The 27,387-nt window shown below is 40.5% G+C and overlaps 1 protein-coding gene across 8 annotated transcripts in view; it reads left to right on the top strand.

Moving 5' to 3' along the window:
• Positions 1–11,213, top strand: part of opa1 (OPA1 mitochondrial dynamin like GTPase) — a 31,851-nt gene extending 20,638 nt beyond the window's left edge. For 6 of the 8 annotated variants that reach the window (XM_028027935.1, XM_028027934.1, XM_028027936.1 and 3 more), the window contains 2 exons: positions 9,604–9,664; positions 9,747–11,213. In XM_028027935.1, the coding sequence (XP_027883736.1) occupies positions 9,604–9,664; positions 9,747–9,759 (74 nt within the window). In that variant the 3' untranslated portion in view covers positions 9,760–11,213. Of the gene's footprint in view, positions 1–9,603; positions 9,678–9,746 lie in introns of all 8 variants that reach the window. The other 2 variants (XM_028027933.1, XM_028027938.1) reach the window with 1 other exon arrangement.
• The last annotated feature ends 16,174 nt before the right edge of the window (positions 11,214–27,387 follow it).

The following is a 27,387-nucleotide window of genomic DNA, read 5'->3' as shown; positions in this document are numbered from 1 at the left end:
ACTATGTTAGAGGTGTTATTGACAACATGTTAGAGGAATGACTTGTTGTACAAAGGAAATAAGATGATGATTGCCGAGTAATGGAAATAAATGGATTAACTGGACTAACATCAAGGACGGCTCTCATTTCAATCAGCGGATAAGTGATCGGCGTGTCAACTTTACCCCGGTGTACCACCTCAGGGGCTTAAAGCTTTGGCTTAGCCTCTACAAGGAGTAATGGGTTAAGAAAGCTATTATGTTTTGACAATGTAACTCCTAAAACAGTCGTGGCTTTATTCATTTAGTTTTAAAGATCTATCAAATGACACAAATGCTGTATTTACTCACATTTCATGTCTTTCTCTGGCTGCCATGTTTTCATGTGGAACAGTTGTAGTTCCACAGTAACATGTTTAGCCTTTTTATAACTCAACTCATATGTTTATAAATCAGCTCATAACATATTTCAGAAAATATGGCACAACCAAAATAACACAAGTTGTTCTCCAGCTTCATAAAGTTGTGTGTAAATAATATAGACAGACTCTAGTATTTATATTGTCATTGTTCCTTTGGAGGGAGTTGAGTAGAAAGAGAGAACTAGCACACACAGTCCTGTGTCCGTACCACACTGCGTGTAAAACCCCCTAAACCTGCCTGGCCTTGTAAACCCTAAAAGACAAGCCGATCCCAAACTTTTCCAAACAGGCGTGGCTTTCCCACTTCCCTCGACCAAAGCCTCCCGTGTCTGATAGATGTGGGAATTTGGTTTGATTCTGTCACGGAACCTTATTAGATGGAAACACACCTTAGCACAAACTCTGTACTTGCTTACAGTCCCTCACAACAGCTCTGACACGTAACAACCAAAATTAAGGATTTGAACATCTTTAACTAATTAAGAGCTACCAATTCCTTTTACAAGTGGCCTAATTACTAAAGGAGTCATTTATTCTCGATGTAAATCCAGCTTTTGGCCTCAGGTTTAATTTGAGAACAAGATTTGAGAGAAAATTTAAGCAGTAAGACAACTGAAACCTACCAAGTCATGGCCATCCACCTAAAGCATCAGCAGAGCCGGAAGAGTCCATTGGCAAGACGGCCATTAGCTCTGCACTCCACAAATCTGTTGAATATTAGATTGTGTTTTAAGAAATGCAGTGGCATATTTTTCTTCTGATGGAACAGGGAAACATGTCAGAATTGATAGATGAAGCTATCTACAGGTCTGTCCTGATATAAACCTGTTTGGTACTTCGAAAGACTTCAGACTGGGTTTACCTTCCAGCAGGAAGATCTGAAACATTCATCAGATCTACAACAGAATCATTAAGAGACTCTCCATCTGATCTGACTGACCTTTAGCTGTTTTGGGAAGAACCATTGTAGATATTAAAGCTGGTAGAGGTTAACCCCAAAAGACATGACCACACAAAGGCACTCCATGACAAAATGTGGTATAAACACTTTATGGCCAGTATATAAATTTTATTTTTGGCAACTGCTTTTTTTAATTATTATTTAAAATGAAAAGGAAGATAAAATATGAGGTCTTAATTTTACCAAAATACATCTGGTTTAAATTTGCATCACATGGCTTGTCTACTCTCTAATGTCAGTGTTTTATTGTCAGCTGTTAGCAGACATTGGATCTGCTACCAGATTAACCACAGCAGTGGTTTTTTGGTGTTTATTCAGATCTGGGGTTAAGAGCCCTTGACGGGACTTACAACCACACCTTCTGAGATGAGCTCAGCTCTACGGGAAAGGAGACTTTCCCTGTCTGGGAAGCAACTGTTTTCCCGACATTATGAAATCATCTCTCCTCAAAAATGTTGCTTATCTCTCTGTTTAAAGACAGCAGGTCACTTCGCCTAGAGCTCAAACTATGGCTTCACCCCCACAGGTCAGCAGGTTAAGACAAAGGGTTACTTAATCCAGGTGTCCTTTTTTCTTTTTCTTTTTTTTAAACTCACGCTATCTCCCCACATTCTCCTTCATTATTTCAGCAACTCTTAGATTCTGTTTTGTCTCTTGACAGAAAGAATAGGATATCAGAGAGGATACCTTCACCTGACTTCTCTTTCTGTTATAAAGAAGGAGGGAGCAAAGAAGGAGAAAGACGGAGAGATATGAGACAGAGGGGAAAGGATAAACACACTTAACAAAGGCAGAAATATTCTCCCGGGGGCAGGCTCCTGTTAAGCTCTGTTTGCCTGCTCACAGACAGCCTCAACACCGCTCAGGTTACAAATAGAGGTCAGGTGCGTGCGTCACTGAGGGAGTGTGAAGGAGCCTTTTAATGAATGAAGAACAGTGTACGCTGCAGAGAGGTGTGTGTGTGACGGTCAGCGTGTGCCAGATGGACTGCATGGCACAGCGCTGCCTCTGGAGCAAAGCCCAAGTGTGATGTACAAACCCAGAGCAGAAATCACTACTGCCTCTTCCTTAGCCCAAATTTGGAAACTGTCCTTTGTGTGTTTGTGTGGTTTCAGTTACTTTTACTGTGCCTGATGTGACAGAGCGCAAAGTATTACTGATAGAAAACATGAGCTGTAGATATTATCATTTCAACTATTTTATGTGTTCATTTTGACCTTTTGCCTCCATTCACTTTGCTTATGAACTTCCTAATATGTTACTTACCAATCACCTAAATTTGACTGTGTGTGAGCAGGAACACCCCATTTTCTTCTCAATTTCTTTATTTTTATTGTTTTCTCTGCTTTATCTTAAATATTGAGCTTGTGATCCTTTCACAGACACAATCACTAGAATAAATAGAGCAGATAAATTAAGACAAAACAACAGGATTTAATAGTATTAACAGAAAAATCTGAAGAAATATACTACATAACTTGGTGGAATAGCTTTCAATAATATATCTAACAGCTATCTGTGACATTTATTACTGGATGAAAGCTGATCAACCAGATATGTTTTCATCTTCTTGCAATCCTTTAAGTTCAGGGTTTCTATGCAGACTGGAAAATCTTGTTTTTAATTTTTCCGGCTCTGGAAATGTACCAAAGAAGAACATGGGAAAGCATTTGTATTTTCAGATGAAATACAAATGCGCTCGTCGTAAATTTTTCGGGCATATGAACAACATTCTCTTAATGCTGCTGTACCTCCTCAGATATTTAGAAGCTGGGTATAAATATCTCAATTAATTAAAAAAAATTTGATTAGTCATTCTGTCTTACTTGAATCAGCCTTATTGTTAACAGTATTTTCACATTTTAATATATTTGCATATGAATCATTATAAAGTACAATCACTTTAGCAGTTTAAATTAAGGATTTTATGCTTCTTGCATTTTCACATCTCAAAAATTAGTATCACAGTTGAGTTTCTGGCACAACTCACAAGAGTTGATTCAGAAGAACACCTGGCCACTGCACAACCTCTCACCATAATCCCTACAATCTTCACTGGAGGCTTGTTGGAACTGATGAATGCAACAATTTGTGGAGAATCATGGATTTGAGCTTACGTGAAGCGGGGTTATCTGAGGGTTAGGGAACAAGAGGTGTCAACAGAGGTTCCTTTAAAAAGAAAATGGAAATAATGTGTGAAGTGCTTGGCTTGTCTGTGCGTGCAGTAACCTTCTCCGTTTGCTGGTGTGGAAGCAGGACACAATAAAGCTGTGGTTGTTTGGGCTTGCTCAGCGGAATGCCCTCTCAGCCTCACGCTCACTTTGTCTCCTTTCATCTCCTCCCCCTGCGCCGCCTCCTTTGAGCAGCTTCCTTCACGGTGATTAGTGAGGGCTCAAGGAGAAGTGCTCCTCTGTTCTGCCCCAGCTTTAGGGGTGACGTACGATCTTAACGTATGATGTGGTTAACATCTTCCTGAGAGCAGGATAGATGGAAGCAGAGAGTGTTAACATTTACTCTGACCTTTTGCCACATGGACCAAAACCGCCAAATTGAAACTCTGTGGGTGCCACCAAAGTGTTTACAGCTAAAAATTGCAAAAATGTTGTTTGCGATTTTTGCAGGTGAGCACTCCAGGCTCATTTATTGAGCCATTTTTTAGTTTCTGCTCTTAAACTGTTGCTTTTCCACATTGCCATGTTCTACTCAACCTGGATCAGTCTGAGGTATATCTGAACTAATACACAGTTTTGTCTTTTTCTAACAGAGGAAGAAAATTGTAAAAATTTACCACATTTATATTGTCTTCCACTTTTTAACATGCTTCTATGGTAAATATACTGAATTTACAGAGCACTTTTCCAGTCATACTGACCACTCAAAGCACTTTACACCCATCCACACTCACTACTGCGCACACATTTGTACACAGATACACAGATCAAGAGGCAACTTGGGATTAAGTGTCTTGCCCAGGGGCACTTCAACATGTGTCAATGGAAAGCTGGAATCGAACCCACAACCTTCCAATTGCAAGGTGACTACCTACTGGGTAGAGTAGTTCTCAACTAAAAGCATGGAAGAGCTTTTAGTTATATTTGCGTTTGTTAACCACATTCTCCTCATGTTACTTTTGTGATAGACAAAAAAAGTTCTTGAACTTCTTTACCAAATTAAAATTTTCTTCTACTTATGACTCTCTGCCCTCCATCATCAGAGTGCTGACTGGCCAGCTGCTGGAATTTACCAAAGCTGCTTCTCTCTCCATCATTTCTATCATCTGTCTCTTCTCCTTTATTCCCCAGACCCTTGTTTCTTTTTTCTCTCTCCTCACTTCGGCCCCTCCATCCTGACTCTGGTGTCATGATCTAGGAACATCTTTCTCTTGCAGCAATACAGTGTATTATAATAACACATGCACATTAATAGTTAATTATTTCAGAAAAAAGAGACTTGGGTGGACTTGGGGTAGCTTGTATTTTGTATGACAAACCATTAAAAGGTGACAACTAAGGTGGTGAAATTGGAATAAAACCATCTAAGAAATATTGAAGCCTTCACGTTCCTGTAGAGGGAAACAGGAAGGTCAAGTGTGGGAAAGACAAACGATGAGGAGCAATCAGAAGGGAAACTCATCCAGGTTTCTGTTCACACATTCCCAGCACATGTTCCTTGTTGCATGTCGATGTTTTGCAAAAGTGTGTTTTTTTCACACTCTTGTACAAAGAGGAAAGAGGAGTTCCTCTGAGTAATAAAAGTGGATTATTACCAGGATCATCTGGGACTCAAGAGGGACAACTTCAGAGCCCAGACCTTCTGTAGCGTCGACTTTGAGTCACAGGCTGACCTCTGCACCTTCAATCACTTTCCAAAAACAGAAAACCAGTCTGTCTGGGTGTCGCCTACACGTTTGATTTAAGATAATTCCTTAAAACTGGACAGAGTTCAGCTACATCCAAATGACCCTCCGACCATCACCATCTGCAACCCAAACTAAAGTTTTGCCATCTAACACTTTGGAGCTATAAACAATGTTTGTCAATACAACCAGTTAAATCACTTGGTTCTTCTCAAAAAAAAAAAAATTTCACCATAAATGTTGGTGTTTTCCTTTGGTCCGACCTTTGGCTGACCCCAGGCGCTGACCCATTCAGACTTATGCGTCCCTCTCCCTGGGTCGGACCCGTCACTCCCAGGCATCTGTTTTCTAGATAAGACCCCTGAGTGCTGGGGCTGATTCATTGCTCTGCCACTGACATGGCATTCTGGCTGCTGACAGACTCACTTTCCCTTCATCCACCTCTCTTGTGGCTTAGATTTTATGGCACGATGATTCAGATTTAGTAAAGAATTAAGCAGCATGCTGGGGGAAAAGCTTTTCTGTTTGTTACATTAAAAGATCCGGTTTCAGTGGCGGTTTAGTTTGACCTTGGCAGTGATGGGATATAAAATGTTTCTTCGTGAATCATGACGGGTTTGGACAAGAAATTTCTCCTTGTCCTGCGAACTGCTGCTTTCTTCTCAACAACTTCTTTGTCTTTAATTCTTCGCACATCCTGTGAGGAAGCTTGTCCATCTTCAGTCAAAAAGGATTAGTTTGCAGACCTCCCTCTCTTTTTTTTTTTCTCGCATCTTTTTCTTTATTCTGTGTTGGTCATTTGTCCAGCAGGACTGCTTCGTCTAATTACTGTTCAATTAAATGCTCTTTGGCTCAGCGCTCCTTCTGCCAGCGCTCCGGCCGCTGCAGACTAATGGGGCAGTGAATGAGATATCATTTCATGTGGAGATCAGCAGAGGAAAGGCCTTAAAAGAAAGGATTTGGGGAAAGGCTTCTCACTTTTTTTTTCTCCACCCTTTGCAACTCTCTCACACACATACACACAACCATCTGAAAGAAAGGGCCTCTGGGATTGAGGGTTGAGGATTATGGGAATATTCATGACCAGATAAAGGGGTGAGCGGCTGAATGACTGTTTTGGGGCTCATCTCTTAAGTAAACAGGAGCCTAAATGGAGACTTAAACCGCTACTCCCTTTTTGCACAGTGAGAAACGGACAGCGGTGACTCTGACCACTGATTTTTTATTTTCTGTTTGTTTTGTTTTTTTCTTTTTGTTTCATTTCCACATGATGGTGAAAAGAAAGGCCTGTTATGGCCTCTTCTTTATCATGCTTCAGTCTTTTGGTTGCAAACAGATGCTGTTAGGGGGAAGAAATATCAGTCTTTCACAGTTTTTAGTCTTCAGAAAGCACTTCATACTCTGCCGCAACCTCCAGGCTCCTGAGAGCTGCTGGGGGCATCAACCTGTAAGAAACTAACGGTATTTTTATTTAATTAATAAATGCATTCATGCATAAACAATAAATATAACAGAAGAAGGGAATGACGATTCATAAACAAGATATACAGTATATATCATATTGTGATTACAGTCTAGACTACATGTAGTCTAAGACAAATTGAGATATTTTTCGTAACAAGAATTGTTCTGCAAGATGTTGTGACACAAAGGTAAAATCTGTATACCACGACTCATCATGGTGGTCAGTTGGACTCCAAAAGTGGATCCCCACCTAGACTGAAACAAGTCCTGATGGATTTATCCTTCAGTTAGGGTTGAAATAGGCAAAAGTGATACTTTGTTCTGTTTCTACCTTTCTCAGTTATAGCGCACAAAACAACAAACAGAAGTCTGAATTTTGTGGCCGTTTTCCTTGAGCTCCCGCCCAGCCACTCATTTTTCAAAGCCAAGCAAGCTAACAATTGGCTGATTGTGATGACCTCTCTGCACATTTTAAGATGAATCAATAGAAAACACTTTTTCAGTCTTTCTGAAACTTTAGGGGCAAAACTAATGTAGTATGAAGTTATGTGATAGGACGTTGAGGAAGTCCTTGTGTATGACAGGATTGGATTGGTGATGCACCTCGAGTTTCCTGAAAGATCCTCTTTACAGCCTGTCCAAGCTGTGTTTTTCTCTCTTTTTAACTCGACCTCTAAGCTCACTCTGTGCCCTCCATTGGAAGGATCATTAATGGCCGACCAGTTTTGAGCGCTCTATATTTGAAATCCAAGTCGAGCCATTTTATCAACATCCACATCTAAAGCCAATAACAAACTTTGAAGCATGAACCAGGGGATTTCCCATGTTTTCACGATTTGACAGTCGGTACCCTCCTCCCCTCACACCATCCGCCTCCACCCCCCCAATGCCTCGCAGCTCTTCTCCCCAGGTCAGGCAGATGTCTGTAATCCTGTTCTTATTGGTCCTGGATTGAGTCATGTTGCCCTGTGGTCGGGGCTCGTCGCCTAATCTGTTTGCTGCGTTGAGCCAGGCCCTGCGGTGGGCTGCCTGTCGCAGTGCCGTACCACAGGTTTAAGTTTCATTCAGCTGCACACCTGCTGGTGTGACTTGTCGGCGTTCCCCCTCCACAGGCCCCTTTAATGCCTCCATAAGGTGTAGTAATCCCCTTGTTACACCCTGCCATTTTGTCTGAGTGTATTATAAGAGTATCAAAGGCTGGGAATTTTTTTTCCTGCCACCTGCCAGTCGGGAACATGTTGGAGGGTGAACGGAGGTGGAAGTGGCATGACTGTACAGCTCTCCCAGGTTTGTAGGACAGCAGTTCACAGCCAACGTTTCTGACTCGGTTTGGACCGGTTCTTGTGTTCTCTCCACCATGTCTCTTGTTCTTACGCCAGTTTTGTAGGAGGCAGGTGGCGGGGTGGCTTTCTCTCTCCAAACATCCATCCATCAAGAAAAAGATACCTTAGTGCGCCTATCAAAGGAGGGCTTCTCAGAAGTCCCCCGAGTATGGTATTCAGTTTCCCTCTAAGGAACATCGGGTTATCACCTCTACACTGACATTATAGATGCTTTGGGCGGTGCTGCTCTCAGTCCAAACATTTTTGATTTATGTTCCTGAAAGTAACTCTTAGTTGTGTATCTTTCAGAACCGACAATAGTTCTCCTGTGAATCTCTTGCTGCTGATTGATCAGGATGGAGCGGTGCTGGTTTGTTCTTCAAAGCCAGTGTTTGAGTTTGTGCTTGGAGGAGATACAGACAGATTAGCGAGGGTGACGGGGAAGCTGGAGAGTCAGCCAGGCCCTTGAGGTGCAGCTGGCATTGCGAGCTACGGTTTAGTTTTTTTTTCCTCCTTCCATCGTTGGCCCACAGACTTCCTTCAGCCACTGTTTAGTCAGTGATTAAGACTGCTTTAGACATCTCGCTCATCTCGCGTGACGCTACATGTTTGGTGAAAGGATTGATCGTATTATGCTCTATGGACAATAGTAGTTATATTAAAAAAGTGAGGTTTTTTTCTCCCCGGTTTCGCCCCCTCCATTCCCCTCTGAGATGATGTTAAGGTGTCGCCTTCCGTCCATTAGCAATGTGCCCAGGAGGTACTTGCCATAAAAAGGAGAGTGTGAGAGCTTTGATGTGGGTTCATAAGTCTTCATCATCAAATGTGTAAAGTAGGTCTGCCTTGAGGTTTGGCTGTCACTGTCAAAGAGAGCTGTTTGGTTTTTTATGTGAAAATATGGGGGATTTTTTTACTTCTTATCTGGAAATAAACGTCAAAGTAAAAAATTCTGGATATAGATATTATATATTAGAAATTACTACACATCCTGGAGTGTTTAATTACTTTTGTGTTTCTTTCATCACCCAAGACTTAACACCCAGAAATAAATATTCCCAATCATCCTGGAAAAGAGGATAAGTTGATATGCATCAAGTCTAATCTTAGTGTTACTAAAAAGAAAATATTTCAGTATTAGAGATCAATATCAGTATCAAAATATATCAGTATCAATATTGGTATATTTCAACGAAATATATCGCTATCAATATCAGTATCAAAGATTGTAAGTCAAATAATTATTAAATATAATATTCTGCACAATTTAATGTTATAACTTATTTTTTTAAAATTTATTGATTAATAAAGAAAAAGTAAAATATGCACATATAGGTAAAATGTATTTATTTGTATATAAATCCATAATATTCATATTAATGACATTTCTGAATTAATTTTTGATTATGGCAAAAATTTATTCTTAACTCGACTATAAATTAAAAACTCAGGCAATACATTAAAAACTTTTCAAATCTTTTCTTATGTCTTATTTGTTCAGCAATAATAATAATTTAACAAAATGTTCTTTCTTTATTTTCACGCTGAACTATTTTAGATTTGATTTTGAAATTGAAGTCATTTATTTTCTTCCCTTTGCAGAGAAAGTCCGTGAGATTCAGGAGAAACTTGAAGCTTTCATAGAAGCTCTTCATAAGGAAAAGTAACGAATCCAGGTATTTCTCTCTAGGATGACATTTTCATCCTAACAAGTCAGTTTACTATTTTTTCTTCTATTCCTACAGATTATTGCACTGAACAAAGACAACACATCTGTAAATTTCCGCCATCGCCCCTTTCTGGCACTATCTCCACAGCTCCCTGGTTTCACTATCGGTGACTCTTAGACAGTGATGGAGCGATGGATATGAACACAAATGAAGAACAGTTCCTTTTCTTTTTCCTTTATTTCTAATTCCTCTGGCTGTTTCGACACCAGAGGAGCACAACAACCCAACCATACTGAGATTGAAGGGGAAATGCAAAGCTAAGCAGCACCTGTGCCCCATAGTTGAGAACTGTTGACATGTCCTCTTGCTCTTTTTGATATTTTGGATTTTCTGTCTCATCCAAAAATTATAGCCAGTTATCTTCTAAAATATTGAATAGTTGCATTTAGGATTAACAGCACTTGATTCCACTTTTAAGCTCATCTGAGTGTCCAGCTCTCCATTCACCAACACTCTCCACCATCCTTACTCGTGAGCGTCCGCATCTCATAAAGCTGGATCTATTTTTATTCAGTTTATTCCCTCATTAAGACATCTGTTTCATCCATCCAAGTGCACAACAAACTTCTCAAGCAATTTTATTTTAATTTCATGTCCCAAATGTAGATCTTGCTCTGTTACTGAAACGCTAAATAGAGGAAACGAATTATAAAATGTTTTTTAAAAAATTAAATAGTTGTCATTGAGGTTTTAAAAAGGCCCATTCAACACCTGTGCAGTTAAATTTGATTAGATTTTTAGAGTCTGTCCCACTATAGTTAGTTTTCTGCCTCTGGAGCCAGTTAGAAAAGCTGATCTAATTCTCAGTACTGTTTGATTCAGTGGGCTTATTTACAAATGGACTGGGTTTTCTTCCAGATGTTTTTTGAATTTGCACCAGGTTTCTCATCTTTTGTCAGCCATTTGCAGTGGGTCGAGATGTATGCAATACAGAAGCTGTTGTACTTAAAATTACCTTTGTGTCTGAATGGTTTCTAAGATGGCAAAATGATAGAAAATCTTCCTTACTACAATTTCTTTCGTTCCAGTCACTGTTCAGGACTCACTGTTCCACTCGCTCCCCAGATTCTCATCCTTTTGCACCTTCTTCATTTGAACCTTTAAGAATCTTCGCGTCACCGACATCTTGCTCTCTTCTTTCTGTATTTGCCTGAATGGAGGCGTGAGAATACGTTACCCATATTCCTTCACTCCTTCATTCACTCAGATGTGTATATGGGTATGTGTACATAAATATCCAGACCGTGCTTCCTGCACAGACAAAGTGAGTGGGCAGTCGGGGAGCCGCTATCATGTACAGCACCAGGATCCAGAGTGAGACACCTGCGCAACAGAGAGCTAAGAAGCTGGTCCTAAGACATGTTTTATGTTGTAGAAAGTAATGTGTGCATGGTGTACCCCCTTACAGATGTGCTTTATTTATTTAATTTGTGTTTAAATGAAAATAAAATTGACGTCAATAAATAAATTTCATTTTTTTTATGTTGTCAGTTTGTTCTTTTATTGTTTCTTTAGTAAAGGCTGATTTGTCTCTGCAGTTTGCAAATGTTTGCTGATATTCCAATATCTGCTGGTTAAAACTTGGCAAGAATTTTATTTTTGACATGGCTATAAAACAAATTCCTTAAATTAAAAATAGGTACCTAAAGCAATTAGGTACCTATTTTTGTACCTAATTGCTTTTGCCATAAGCACTGCTGCTCCTTGGTGCCTCATCTGTCAATATTTTCACAAGATCTGAGCAAACAGAAGGATCTTTAACGAGTCATTTCTGTAGAAACTCTAGATAATAATGCGTTGTTTCTGATGCTCTCCTCAGTTTAGCCGACAGGTTTTATGTTAGATTTAGATCAAAGACCTGAAATGAAACACTGCTGATTTGATAACCATGTTTCGAATCAATATGATGGTCCATTTTCAGTGATGTGACAGATGCCATCAGACTTTATTTTGAAATGTACTGATATTTCTAATAGTTAATCACTGTTCTTTAGACTTAATAGTGGCAATGAAGTGGTTTTGCTCAAATTCATACTTTTTTTCTTTTACATATCAGACCAGTGTTTATCCTGATTTGACAATTAAACATAAAGAGTAGCAAAGGGCTCACATTTATATCTGTGATGGTAGGAAAAAGGCTGTTTACACAGTATGCCTCCGATGCAGCTGGATGTCTTGTAGATAATATCTAATGATTGTTTAGAAGATTTGTTGGCTGAAGCCACCGCTTACTGTAGCTTATGCCAGATATTTTTTATGTCCGCTGTCATCCCTTTCACTGACTGGTGGAGAGATGAACTTTGGTCCCAGTTCAGGTTGTTTAAAACTTGTAATTCTTGTTAATTGTAGATATGCTCAATTTTAGGTGAAGAGCCGTGGTGTGTTTTTGTTTTCCCCGTTTTGAAGAGTCTGTGGGAGAAATGGACCTTTGTGTCTTATTCACAACCCCAAGGTAAAAGTGGAGAATTCTGAATATAAAATGAATGCTCTACAAAACATCTCTTATTCTATTTTTTTGTTTGTTTCTTACTTTCTTGTCAGGTCTAAGCTGCAATAAAACTGCATACACTGATTGACTTTGTGAAGTATCTGTATTTAATATAGGAAGCAATCTCACAGATGACAGAGCTTTTGTTGCATCTTAATTTACCATTTTTAAATCTCTTTTTTTTTTAAATACATTGAGCCCAGTATGAGATGTTGACTGAACTCATTTTATTAACTTTTTCCACTTTAAAAAAAAATTACATCACTTGTATGTTTTGTGTATTTCTATGACTTGCGTTTGTCTTTTAAATTTTTCTTGTGCAACAACTGTTTAAAATGTTTTATACAAAAATAATTTAACTTCTTCCTTGTTTATTTATTTATTTTTGTAGGGGAATGTGTATTCATCATTTATGTAAGTAATCTGCTCATACACATACTGATCCAGCTGACTGAGGAACTTTTTTGGTGATGTAATAAATTGTTGATGCAGTAGTAATGAAGTACTTGTTAGTAGAGCTTGTTATGCCTGTTTCTGACCACCGGAGGACAGCAAAATCCATTACAATCCTTGGTATGTGTTAAATATGCATCAACAGGCATATAGGCAAACCAGTTTGCATTGATTTTTATGACAGTAGCCTAAAAGTGCTTTATCTCGTGCTGCACCATGCAGATGTTCTGTCTGAACTGATACAGGTTTACTCCATTTATGGAACCGGCGACTTCCTGACTAATACAGCTAAGCTTTATTTAGCCACCTAGCTAAATAGATCACAGACATCCCTAGTTGATTAGGTTTTTGGATATACATGATACAAAACAGGTACAGATTACAAGAGACAAACTTTTGAGACGTGATTCATTTTGTCACATTTCGAATGTCCCAAGAGATGGCAAGTTGTGGGATAGAGGTTGACAGCACATTTACTTTTCTAACATATTAAATCTTGATTTCACAGAAAGGAATTACTGATTAGACAACGAGTAAAATAAATTAAAAAAAATAGACAGAGAATTATCTTTGATGTGTTTGCTCTCAGCCCTGCAGTAGAGGATGCTGCAATCCTCCCGCTGCTGCTGCAGGACTTGGTGAACTGTGTGCTGATTAGCTGAGGCCTCTGCTCCAGGTCTGGGTAAAACCCTCCCAGTATGTAAGTCTTCAAGGTGTTATCTGGTCCCAGAGCAGGCTGAAGGCACGCTGCAGCCTGAGGCACGCAGCTGAGGGTCTGGCTGATTAATAAGTCGGGAGTCCAGAGGTCCGATACTCCCGGGCATCATCTCTGCTTTCACAAGAGCCTGGCTGTTACCACAGCTCCACATTACTCAGAGGGGCTTCACTAGCCTCCTCTTCATCACCTGGGGCCTTAACCATAAATATAGCTGCTTCTTATGAAATTGTTTCATTGTGCGCTTCTATTATATCCCCCGGATTCTCAGAAATGACTTTTTTTAGCCTAATGACTTTTGTAGCAATGATGAAAAGAGCGGGGGGAGAAGTCAACCTCGAGCAAAGGGTCTTTGTGCCATCAGATAGCCGCGCTCTGTGTGGAGGGGGCTGGACCTGGATGCACCATAAGCCATTAGCATCTGCAAAGGCCATCACGTTGACTAATAGCCAGCTCACAACAGCACAGTGGCTCAGTTTGTGTTTTCTGTCAATCGCCTTTATTCTGGCTGCACAAAAGCAGCCGAGCTAGACCTGTCAAATGTGCCACAACAGCGGACGCACACAAAGCACCATTTCTAGTCTTTTGGAAGGAAAAGAAAGGCCTTATTTTGTTGTTTCATTTTATTTTATCCCCTCCACCTAATCATACGGACCGAGAATCTTTTGGCATGGGGGAGTGGCGGGTCGGTAGAAGACAAAAACTTTGAATAAGTCTTGAAAAGAGGCAATAAGTTGCAGGAACGGGCGTTTTCTGGCAAAAGAGGCGGTGTTAGCATTTGTTTGCCTCCTTGTCCGTGTCACCAGATTTGCTGTTCTCCTCTGTTAACATCCTGATGTTTGACATCACAGCAGAGGCAGGAACTGAGGCGGCCAGATAAATGAATGTGGTGGTCATCATCAGATCAGATCTTGTCAAGCACCAAAAACATCCTTTAGTGTCCACCAATAAGTGGTCAAAGATTGGTCAGGACATTTACATTATTTGTCATTAATAACAGAAGGCAGGGATTTTCCCAATAAATGTAAGATGTCAAGCAAATACGGAAAGGAGAGATGAGCTTGTTTTGATACATGTTGAAAACATTACTCACATCATTTCAGTAGACATCATTGAAAATAGAATTTTGATGCTTGGTTTTAGGTCAAAAAAGCTAACTTATATTGTTTGATGGACTTTGGATTTCTCATTTAATTGCTCTGATATATATCAATCAATCAATATATACAGTTCTGGAAAAAATTAAGAGACCACTGCACTTAATCCCATTGAAAATCTATTGGTTATTTAACCAAACATTGATTTCTGAACTCTTCCTGAGTTAAAACATTAGTATTATTGTTCTAATTTAATATTAATTTGTTTTCTTTGCTTTATTTGACGTCTGAAAGCACACTCTATCTTTTTAGTTATTTTGACCATTTCTCATTTTCTGCAAGTAAATAAAAAAAAATTTGCTTGGAATTTCAAAGACATGTTCTCAGTAGTTCATAGAATAAAGTAACAATGTTCATTTTATTCAAACATATACATATAAAAAAGTAAAATTGGAGAAACTGATCATTTTAAGTTACCTCTTAATTTTCTTCCCAAATACTTGCAAATGTAACTAAGCATAAGTATAAAGGTCTATGTTACTTGTGTGATTTGGGATGGCTTTTTTTTAAAACAATGAATATTTTCTAAAATTTTGATGTGTGTGCATAAGTTATATAATTCCATTTCTGATTTCTACCAAAGACAAAATAAAAATCCGGTAGAATGTAATTTGCATGCACTTTACAGATAGTAACTGAAGCTGGTGCAAAATAAACTGTAAAAGACTAATTTGGCCCTTCAGAGTCACTTATCAGCACTTTTGTCTCCAAGTGCAGATAAATACAGTGGATGTAAATCTAACACTTTGTGTCCCAGGAGACAAAGTGCTCCTGTTGAATCACTTCTGCTGAATGTTATCAGAGACGTGTTAAGGCAACAGGCTTCCTTCTCCGTTTCAGCCGACAAAACGTTGTACTGTCCCCGGGGCCCGCTGCTTTCTGCCCCGCAGAGAATAGCTTCACAATTGGCCTTTGTGCTCATTATGTTGGAGCCATCTTCCCATTGCGCTGTGGGGTCCATTCCAATGCTGAACTGGGCCCGTGGGGATTTTAGCCGAGTCACTGAGGTCAGTGACCTTCCCTGTCCCGCACACACATTCATGCGGAGCCCTGCTCTTACTCCGTGAGAGCTATAAATTATCGCAGCAGCTAAAGTTTAGGATCTGAAGGAGGGTAAAGCGTGTGAATCCTGCGGTGGTCCTGTATCTCCATGAGTGTGTTGTGTGTGGCTCGTTCTCACCATTCACGGCTGACATCCATCCATAAAGTGACCTCATCGTCCCGCATCGCTGTATCTCAGGACGTCGTCTGTGAATCAGGCCATTGTGGAGCCAAACAGACTGCCGAGGGTAAATCCCTGAAGGATGAGCTGTGTTTTTCTACCTCGCTCCTACTCCGCATCGCATCTGGACTAGCAACAGGAGAGGAAAAACTATATATTAAAACTATATATTAAAACAGTGGTTAAAATATGTTTTAACCACTGTTAAATTATCATCTATTTGATTCTATTTTTTTCAGGAACTTTTTTTTTTAAAGAAAATTCAGCAGTAGCCTATGTCGTAAAGTTTTGATTTAGTGAATACTGCATCGACTCCTCTAATAAAAACCCTAAGGAATGTTGGAGTGCAGGTTTTAGGGTGCAAAATTGAGAGAGATATTTTTTGGGGGGAGGGTCACAAAGCTACAGAAGGTTTATGATTCATATCATACAAAGCATTCCTGTTACATAAAGTTTGGCACCACTGCAAACCTACTCAGACATGGACTGAATGGTTGGGCAAGAGAACCATCAATCAGAAAAGTTGGCAATAAGTGCATGGCTACTTTGGGGGAGCTGCAGAAATCTGTAGCTCATGTGTTTGAACCTGGCGCAATTTATAAATCTGGCCTTTATGTTGGAGTCGAAAGAAAGCTATGATATACTTTATAAGCTGAGCTACTCTGACTGAATAGCAATAATTTAATTAATAATGTGACGTGATTCATCTTCAAACTATTGATAACTTTTAAAGTAATAAAAACACACAAAAAATTTAAATTGAGTTTAGATAATCATAAATCTCTTTGATTTGTTAATATATTAACAAATCATTAACAAATATTTGAAAAACAACTGTAGTGTGTTTACTGGTGTGATCTGACATCTATAAGTTAAAATTGTTGCCTAAACAGGCAAGAAGTCTGAAATTGGGGAGTTACAGACATTAAATAAAATCTCTGTGTGTTTTTCTGAACAAACATTTTCTAAATATATGCAAAGCTAGCATGAAAAAAAAAAAAACGCAGTCGTCTCACAAACTGTGAATCAAGGTGGAGGGAGAGATGTGGAGCTTTTTGCACCAGAAGCGGCTCTGATCCTGCGTGGACTCAGAGAGATTATGTGGTCTCTCATGGCAACCAGTGAGGCCAGCAGGTGAGGTCTGGGCTCAGCTGACTTCAGCCTTTAGGTAAACAGAGAGGAGGGTTGCCAGATCCTGGCTGTGTTGCCGGGCTGAAATTGTATCCGTCCACGCCACTCACGTCAGTCAAGCTGAGCTGCCTCCTCTCATGGCGAAGGGTGGAGAGGGGGCTGCACTTGTTGCCGGATTGGTGGGACTCTGAGGACCCAGCTTTCATCGCCTAAGTGCCACACTGAGGCCAGACGAAAAACAGTCGGGCGACATTACTTGACTGGCCATCAATAGTATCTTAGCAGGCACTAAACCTAAAGTAAACACGCAGCAAGGCTGAGTGTGATTGTTCCAGGCGAGGCTCTGTTATCGGTGAAAAGAAGAGCAGAAATGACAACACATTTGGGAAAGTGATAAAGCTTTTGTCTCTTTTCAGGAAGTCCTGATCTTATTTTCTCTCAGCTTATGTTTTTAATTAGATCTGCATATGCAAGCATGCCTGTTTTACATGTGTTGCAGAGTAAAACAGGCTTATGCTACATGAATGGCTCGGTGTGTTTTCCCAGAGCATTTGGACTTCAACCTGCCTGGCGTCAAACCAGATTAAGACAAGAGAATTGCCATGTTACATGGTCACTGCTTTCAGGAATTCTCACACTTCTGTTTGACACACACAAAATGCTCTTAAGGCTGTTTTTTCACATGACCTTTGAAAGAATGAGCTGGAAATCAGATTCGAGAAGAGTTAAGAAGATGTTGAACTCAATGTTTGACAGCACAGAGAGAGAGACATTTCATCAAGCATCTAGTCCTGATTTTCATGAAACACTTTTTATTCCTTCTTTTGGATTTCAGTGCGTTCAGTGTCCTGCAAAAGTACTCCACACTTCATCTCACTGCAACCACAAACTTCTTTTTTTTTCATCCAAATTGCCACAAAGGAAATGTTTTCCGAATTTTCCATTTTTTTTCTGAAAACCCAAACCATGTTGTGTTTGATTCAAACAAAATTAAGGCTGGCTAAAAAAAATAAGACGCCCTTTGTCAAATGAACATTTGAACATGACATCCAACTTTTTGCACATCAGCAGTTTTTGTGCAGACAAATTTGCAGATAATTTCCAGTTATAGAAATCATTGACTGGGGTGGCTAAATAAATAAGTAGATCACACTTGTCAATTTTTATTTGAAAACAAGGAACGTGTTTTTTCCTTCCACTTAAAATATGCTGCGGTTTGTAGCTGTAAAGCGACAAAATGTGATAAAATGAAAGGGGTATGAATACTTTTGTAAAGTACTGTATATTCCTAATGTGACACAGTGAGTCTAAAATGAAATTTCCTGATGAGCTCCCCCTTAAGGTCAAGTCTCAGTGTTTGCTCACCTGCTGGTCAGTCGCGTCTGAGCCGAAAGGCCACAGTTTCTACCCACCGACCTTCTGACCTCCTGCAGCCTCCACACGCCTACTCTCTGGACCGACAAATATTGAACCAGTCAGTCAAGTCTTCTTTGCTGTTTGGCTGTTGCCAGAGAGCAGCTCTAACGCCACTGTGCTTCAGCGGGCTGGGGCAGGTCCCTGATGATGTTCATGTCAGGGAGTTAAAGCTCGCACTGCATCCATTTGAATAGAAATTCATTTTAAAGCTTGCGGTTAGTGTTTTGTTGCAGCTATCTCAAGTATCCATTCAGTTATTGTATTTAATGTTTTGTAAAACACAAATCCTGTAAAAAGCACATATATCTTTAGCTTTAACTTATTCATGTGTGGGAGGAGTTTGTGGAAGACGCAGTGGCGCATAAAGCAGGTATGCACTGTACGCAACACATAGGGGCGCTGCACTAGAGGGGGCGCAAAGGCGATGTGAGGAATTTTGTTTTCTAGTCAGCATTTTATGTACTTAACAGCTGTTTGTGTATGAAATGATCAATAACAGGAACAGCACTGATTAGACGCCCCTCCCCTCCCATACAGGTAGCTTGGGAATGCGTCCTTGAGGCGCGTTGATTTTTTTTTCTTTTAAATTTGAATTGTAGTAGTGCACTCGACAACAAGGAGCTAAAGATGGGGCTGCAGAAAAAAACTCCGGGGCACAAATCAGAAAACGGAAAAGCGGGAGGGATGAAGATGTTGGAGAGACGAAGAAAAGCTTTTCAAAGTGGTTGAAAGACAGCAGGTAAGTAATGTCAGTATTTCAGCAAGAGAGCTGTAAATATTCAGGTTAGCTTAAGCTAGGCTAAAATGACAGGTGGTTGTTGTTGTCTCCGCCCCGTATTGAACCAATGCGGGACGCGATTTATTCCGTATTGCTATAAATGTCTGATAGACACATCACATCTATCACACACATCTCAACAATAAGTGTAATAATAATGACCAAAACAAAACACGAAAAATATTAGGGTCAGCTAAATTGTTGTTGCGGGACCTAAATAGGAGCCTCCTCCCCAACAATCATGAACTGACGCTGTTGTCACGGGCCAATCACATGTTCGCATACACCTCAGAAAGTATGATGTTGTTCCCCCTGACTCCAATCATAGCTGACACAAACTAACCCCCCCATGTTACTACAGCCCCCACTTGCTGATTTTGCGGTTTTCCTTTTTCCAAAAAAAAAGCTGCTAACTTTATTTTATCGTCAAGGTATGCCCTGGTCAGTTTTTGTGAGTAGAACTGAGTATTTCTACAGTTTTCATGCTTCTAGTTTCTCCAGATGTGAATGAATCAAATGTTTAAAGGACAGTTGCATACATACGCCGTGTATGCATGGCGCCCTGATGTTTAAGCCTTGTGAAGAAAACTGAGACAGAATTATTTTGTTTCCTGAGTTTTCATTATGTGTGTTGAGCTGTGTGTACGTATTTTCCCTCTCCTGGAATGGGTGTTTGCCCGTGTGCGGGTGTGTGATCAGGAATGTTTACTCTGCCAACATTCACTGACTGTAGTCGTCTCTCCGGCTTTGAGAGGAGCAGAAACTCGGCCGCCTTTCATCAGCTAGACACGGCCTGTCCTTTCAAGAGAAGGAGGGTAAATAAAGGACTTTAATAGGTGGATAATGTGCTTGCAAGGCACAAGACCGACGGTTCCTGGGCAAACATGGAGGAATGGCACAAATTAAAGGGCCAATTGCTCTCAGAGAACAGAAGCTGTAGAGAGTGAAGCACAATTATGCATATTTAGTCTTTTATTAAACTGAAGTGAAATCAGCAACTTTAAGCTTTCATCATAGTTGAGTATATCAAACACAGACATAAAGATCAGCATGCTAACCTAACACTGTAATGTAAAAATCTCATTATTTGTTTGTGTGAGCAGTTTTATTTTTTAAGTTTATCTTCCTAGCATTTCCTCACCATAATATCACCAAGACCACATTTCTACAGTATGGATGGTGTGTTGACTAGGATGTGGACTTTCAGTTTTCTCCAGTTTGCATTAAGGTCAAAGACCTTTGGTCTGTCCAAATCAGCTTCTGTCACATATTTACTGTGTAAAATTTGTGGGTTGTAGGAAAACTTCAAATGAGACTTTTTTATGGCTTTCCTTTGAGCGTAGCTTTCCTCTTGAACCTCTTCAGTAGAGGCCAGTTTTGTGACGTGCACAACTAACGGTTGTCGATTATCCCATCTGTAGGTGGATCATAGCTGCTTTTTTGATTCAAGCCCTTCTGTCAGTTTATTGTTACACAAAACGTCATAGAGTTTTGTATGATGGATTAAACAGGACTATATGTGATATTTAAAGCTTTGAATATAAACTAAAGCAGAGAGAAACGTCTTCATAACTTTCTCTCTGCTTTCTGTGCTTTGTTGGTTGGTCTTCATATTTAACAAACTTCCGAACCATTTCTACTTTTTGTTAATTTAATGTCTTCATGTGTGTTAAGTTAAAGGGGGCTAAAAACAATCCATTCCTTTTGAGATGTTAATTTAAACAATATGAAATCAGACGCCTTCTTTATGCACTTGTTTCAGTTCCTTCCCATCTATTGGTGGATTAAACATTTAAAAACCAATATACAAAACGATATCTGCAACAAAAGAATATTTTTATTGCACTGATTTGTATCAAAGAAATTATTTAATTTGTTAAGTGCCTCACATTGACATCTGTTGTACTTTGCCACTGATTCTCCCAAGCATAAATCATCATCATCCTCTTTTCTAATCTGACATCCACAGAGATGCAGCAGCTTTATCTGCGTCCACACGTCCACACACTCTCTGAAGTCTCCAAAGGCCAATTAAGATAGTCTATCTACCTTCAGGCATGTAGGCCACACCTCTCCCCCTTCCCCAGCCTCAACTCACCACTGACCACCAGGTGCCCCACCCCCACAGATCCTTTGACCTCTGACACACAACCCCTGTGCTGAATGAGTACACACAGAGGGCCGTCAGAGCGAGACCTTCTGCTATTATTGTTCTGCAGCAACACACATATACACACACGAAAAAAGCATATACACATTCCCCCCTGGTTGTGTGAAGTAAATTGAACAGTAAAAATGCACCACTGGTCACAGACAAGGCATATCCACCCACACACACACACACACACACACACACGCACACGCAAGCAAGCACTCACACTGCAGCTGGAAGGTGAGGGGTTAGTGATGGGTCGCAGGTTAATACAGTTCAAATGGACAAAACAGCTGCAAAGATTCAGAGGGCTTGGTTTGGACCTCTGGGTGAAACATGTCCCATTGAGTCGGACAATTGAAAATAAATTTTAAAAACTCTTAAGGCTCATGTTTTACTCCTAACCTCACCCACATAAATATGCTGACTTGCCAAGTGTAAGATATAAAAAATACCAATTTTAGCTGACCACCTCACTTGATATTCTATCAAAAAAATAAACAAAAGCTGGGGAGATCAAAGCAATGTTTATTTATGTGCAATGAATATATATTTCTTATTTATGTATTTTTTTAGTTGAACACATATTGCACAATATCTCTTAAACTGAAGGTATTACCACATCTTAGCTTTTCAAACTGTGGATCAAAGAGGTCATAATGTATTTTATCATGTTCAAAATCCCTCCAGTGCATGCATAATGTGCAGGATTACCATGAGGTCTGCATCAATACGACATATTCCCCTCCATGGATGACACTTCTCCTGAACTAAGAGCTTCAGATATAAAGATGTAAAGAACCAGCAGCAGACTGTCATGATTTGTCTTGTGGCATAACGAGAAAAAGAGAAAACACCAACAAACACAACTCTTATTTACAAATCTTACATTCAGTAAGCATTGGTGCAAGAGGGCATAAGTTTGCAGTGGAGAATAAAAGTATATGGTTTCAGTATTCCACAGTATTTGGATTTTCTTGAGCATCCTTTTATTTTTAACTGTATGGAAAATCATTATCATTACCTTCACATCTGTTGCATTGTGTTTGACCTTTTGACCAGTTCTTACACTTTCCCACTGATTAAAAAAAAAAGTATCTAAAAATGTGAAATGTTGCAATCTGGTGGTCAGCGTATAAGAACATCAAAGGGGTCAGTTCAGTGGTGGCATCACTGGGAGGAGAATGAAAACAGGCCCAGCCAACAAAACTAAACTGGAGCTGAAAGGCAGGCGGGCCCAGTAATACCGGATCATCCCTGGTGTAATTCCTCCCTCCTGGCCTCCAACAAAGAGACCAGAGCTGCACATCTGGGGGAGGAGATGGAAGTGGGGATCCAGGGAAGGTCCGGTGGTCTGACAGCCACTGACCAGGTCGCCATGCCAACCACGCACATACACACTAACTAACAACTGCTTGCAACAGTCCTCTGCCCTCTTTCCCTCTTTCATCGCCACATATTCTAATGAGCATGTCCAGGCCGCGCCTTTGTGCATGGACGTGTCCAAACATGGCGGGAGATCAGAGGTCAATCTAGCTGCTGACCTTGATGCCAAGCACCCCCTCCCTCTCTTCGCTGGATGTGGGTGGTGTCGGAGTGCTGCTCCGGGCCGCTGTGGCAGGTCCAGTTCCTAATCGGCTCAGAGGCCAGCCGGAGGCCGGTCGTCATTGTCCGGCTGCCTCTGAAAGGGCTGCTGGGTCTGAATGGCCAGGGCAGCACAGGGTCAGACTGGCTGCAGCGCTCCGTCGCCTTTCAAACGCCATCAATGCCCTCCTGCGCTGTGGTCAGCTCTGCATGGCGAACATCTAGATATGGATAAGTGCACACGAGTCCAGTCTAAAGCACCGATTATGGCTGAAACTCTGAAACATATAAATGCCATATGTGGTATTCAGCCTTCAAGATGCTGTTCTTGTTCTTTTTTTACTTTTTCAGTTGAAAAATGAATTTTTGCTGTGACAAAATGCTGTCCAGATTAGGAATGTCTCGTCCCATAACAAGACATGCCTCTGCATTACTAGTCACTGAGTCACTTTGACTCACACTGCAGCTAATGTTTCAGGCCAACTTACGAGACTGCCTCACACGAGTTGCTTCTATGAGATCTATCCGTCAGATTAATTTTATCAAGCATCCATTTGGCACCTTCACCATTCAGCAGTCAGTGGAGTTAGCAGGAGGACAAAGGCACTGATGGGTGCTTCAGGGCTAGAAACACTGTAGACCGAAACAGATTGGCAAATAGTTCTAATAAAAATCAGAGAAGTGTGAAGTGCATTAGTGTTAGACACCCCTGCATCATAGCTTCATAGAAAAACCTTTTGTTGGAATTACAGCTAGCAGTCTCTACTTGCTCTGAACGTCGACAGACGGATGTTTTTCCTCATTCTTTGACAAATTTCTCAGTCTTACTCATTCTGGAGGGAATCTTTGAATGTCAATATGAGTCTTGCAGCAGATTTTTAGTAGGATTCAGTTGTGGACTTTAACTTGGACATTTTAAAACATGAATATGCTTTATTATAAACAATTTCAAAGCAGGTTTGACTTTGTATTCGCTTTGAGTGCGCCTCTTGCCTTGTTGGCAAAAACATGCAACAAATGCATGGACTGGTTCTTCGGCATCACTCCCAGACAGGACATTTCTAATTTTGACAATATTCCACAGAAGAAAGAAGGAAATCTTAAAAACCTGTATGACCTGAAAGCCTAATATCAGTAGCTAACTTTTCCTTTTGCATGTTATATATGGTGGAAAAATAACTGCAAAAGTGAGACTGCTTCTAATAAAGTCTGAAAAGCAGCCCTCTCATCAACCGACCTCTTCCTACAGCACCAACTCTGGGTAGGAGGTCAACTCTCGAGCTGAGACAGTGACATGAATAGAGTCTGTGGAAGGTCCAGTTACCCTAAATGAGCGCATTTTAATAAAGTACTCCAGGACTGATAAGCTCTCTTCAAGCAAACCCTCTCAGGAAACGCGACATCCCACACTCCTCCAGTCTGGTCCCCTCAAAGGCTAATGGGACCTGCCAATGAAAATTGTCTCTTTTCCCTACACAAGGAGGAAAAGAGAGCAATTAAATCCAATCGAAGCCTGTGGTAATGCTGGCACCTTGGCCCCAGGGGGCTCTGGCAGTCCGGATGTTTAATCATCGGCCGACCTGGTTGCTGGTTCTGATAAATGGGTCTGGAGAGGGAAAGCGTTGGCTGGTCATTAATCTACAGTCAGATGGGGACAAGCGTGCATGGTAACCACCAAGTTAATTGGCCACTTATTTTAGCATGAGCTGGGGACTAAGGCGCGATAAAGATGAATGTTCCTCCATTGATCCATAATTTGGTCCTGCAGGGTGCTTATAGAAGCACAATAAACAGAAAAGGAGGAGGAGGTGAAGAGCACGAAAGGAACATGGATATCTGCGAGGAGATCTCCATCGGTCAAGAAAGCACCATTCAGGGCACCTAAAAGCAGGCTGAAATAATTTAAACTGCCTGAATTTATATCTCAGGGGTTTTCTTAAACTGTCATTTATTTGAAAATTTCAGCATATCCCGTCCAAAACAGAAAAAAAGTCCAAGTCCTTAACTTTTCCTCTAAAATTAAGAAAGTAAGAATGCACTCTGGCTTATTGTCTACCTTATCTCTTCCCCACTGACTGGCTGTCCAATCAGCTCGGGGTGAGGGTCAGTAGTCGTCCAGGTGGCCGGCTGCCTGATGGATGAAGGGGAACAGAGATGAGTTGGAGGGGATGGGGAGGTTCGCCCTGGTCATGATAAAAACTCTATCTTGACAGGGGCTTCCTCTCCCAGCCTGAGCCCAGTCACAAAGTGTCGACAGAGAGAGATGGATGTGTAGGTGGGTGGATGGATGGATGGATGAGGGTTAGACAGACGTGAAGGTGTCTTCAGGAACAAGACACAACCTGTCCTTGAGTGTTATCAGTTGACCTCATGACCCCTGCACTCTTCTTCCTCCTCCCTCCTGAGATGCAGAGCTTGACTAGGTGGAGCCATTTATGTTAGTCTGGGTATTTTTAGGCTCACTGACAAAACAACTGCAAAGGCCGAGGTCAGTCCATCAGCCACAATCCAGACTGAAATGTTTCTAAAGGAAATCACAATGAAATGCTAAAAACATAATAATTCCAAGATTCAAAAATATTCATATTCCTTTACATTTTTCAGATTTTCCCTCAATACAACAATAAACTCAAACTTCATTGATGACAGATCAACCCAAAGTACTGCATTATTGTAAAGTAGAAGGAAGAAGGATAGTGTTTGTTAAATCCCCAAACTCTGATACCGTTAAATACAATCTAATGCACTTTAGACAACTTTAACGCAAAGTTAGGTTATTTAACAATATTCCAATGTGTAAATATCTGATAAATATGGCCTTCCACCTAAACTGACTGATCAGGAAGGTGATCATTAATCAGCATTAATCAGGCCAAGAACCATGTGGTAACTCTGGAGGGGCTGCAGAGATCTATAACTCAGGAGGATAATGGGGTAAATAGCAATAATTCACATCACATATCTGCCTTTATAGAAATTGATGAACCTCAAAAAGTCCTGTTTGGTGCTACTTAAAGTTGTTTGGAGTTCTTTAAAAATGTGCTATACAGATAAACTTGATTGATAGATTTATTGTGACAAGTCATGCTGTGGACATGATATATACACTCTGTCAGATAAGCTCAGACTTAAATTTCTTTAGGCATAAAACCTATTCAATATCTGTGGTAGTTTTTTTAATATTAATGTTGACAACTTGTCTTTGTCAAGTCAGTATGAACTTAAGTTGGTTTTTGTTGGTCTATCAATTAAACTCCTGATAAAATGCATTGAAGTTTATGATTGTGATGTCAAAAATGTAAAAAAAAAAAAAAAAAAAACATTTAAAAGATATGGATACTGTGTGTTGTGGAGAATTTCTCTTTGTCAAGTTACAACAATTTACATGTTTTAAAGCTTTCATATATATTGTAGTTGGAGGCTCCGTAGTGTAGCTTCCCTGTGCCACTAAATTGTAGATCTTTTGGAATGGGACTGTTCTCTATTTGAATGTCTGATCCATATTTGAGTTAGTCAGTCATTGCCCCATGTAACCTAATTCCAGCTAATTGGGACTTTTCACACATATCTCTGGTGCAGAATACCTTCCCTAATGAGCATGGCTCTATTCACTCTCTGTTCTGTGGCCACCAGCAGGAGTCTTGTTGGTTTGACCTGCTCGGTCCCAGGTGGTCAGCTCAGAACGGGACACTGCGGCTCGATCAGCTGCGCTGAATGGTTGCTCATCCCCTGGTCTCTGCAGGAGACCTCAGCTCTCTGAGCGCCCGGCCTGACCTGCAAGGGATGCAGCGAGCCAGGGTCAGGTACCAGAGTCAACAACCCTGGGGTGACCTCCACACCAGTGCTGTGCCCTCTGGCACCCAGCCTCTACTGGTCTGACCCTGCTCGGGGCTGGCTGGACTCCCTGCGGTGAGTCAGGGGGTCAGTCTCCTGGCAGCTCATTGTAGCAGCCAGTAGCCAATAACAAAGGGTTTGTGGTCAAGTCACAGGGGCCAAAGGAGAGTTAAAGCTAGGGTTTAGCCGCACCCCTGCCGATGCAGCCTAATTTGCAGGACGGTGGTATGTAAGCCACAGATGCCACATTAACAATAATGTTTTTCTAAGGTCTCTTTCTTGGGGTTCACATTAGTTTTCACAAAGCCCATCTGTCATTAATAGGATGTTCTGAAAGGTTATTCAGCACATTTATTTCTTCTTTATGAATCTGCAGTACGCTGCTATTATTTTGAGCTAAATGCATCAGTTGTCTAGATTTAAAATCTTATACTGATATGACTGAGGATAGAAAAGATTTGTCAAAATCTGGTTGAGCTTTTTTTGATGGTTGTGTATCTTACGTGGCCTTTGGTAAACTAAAAATATTGTTTCATAATCTAATCCTGCTTTCTTTCTCCACAGCTTTATCCCTCACCTGTCTGCTGTGTTTCTTGGATTTTGTGAATCTGTTTGCTCGATACTGTCCTCCAACAAACCTCAGTATTCACAGAAAGGCTTTATTGAGGTCAAATCAGAACATAGCTGCACTCAGTGAACTAATTTTGCTTATTTTGTTGGCAATTC

Source organism: Xiphophorus couchianus, chromosome 9, assembly GCF_001444195.1.
Source record: "Xiphophorus couchianus chromosome 9, X_couchianus-1.0, whole genome shotgun sequence".
NCBI lineage: Eukaryota > Metazoa > Chordata > Actinopteri > Cyprinodontiformes > Poeciliidae > Xiphophorus > Xiphophorus couchianus.
The sequence above is the reverse complement of the archived record's forward strand: the minus strand, read 5'-3'. Positions and strand labels throughout refer to the sequence as shown.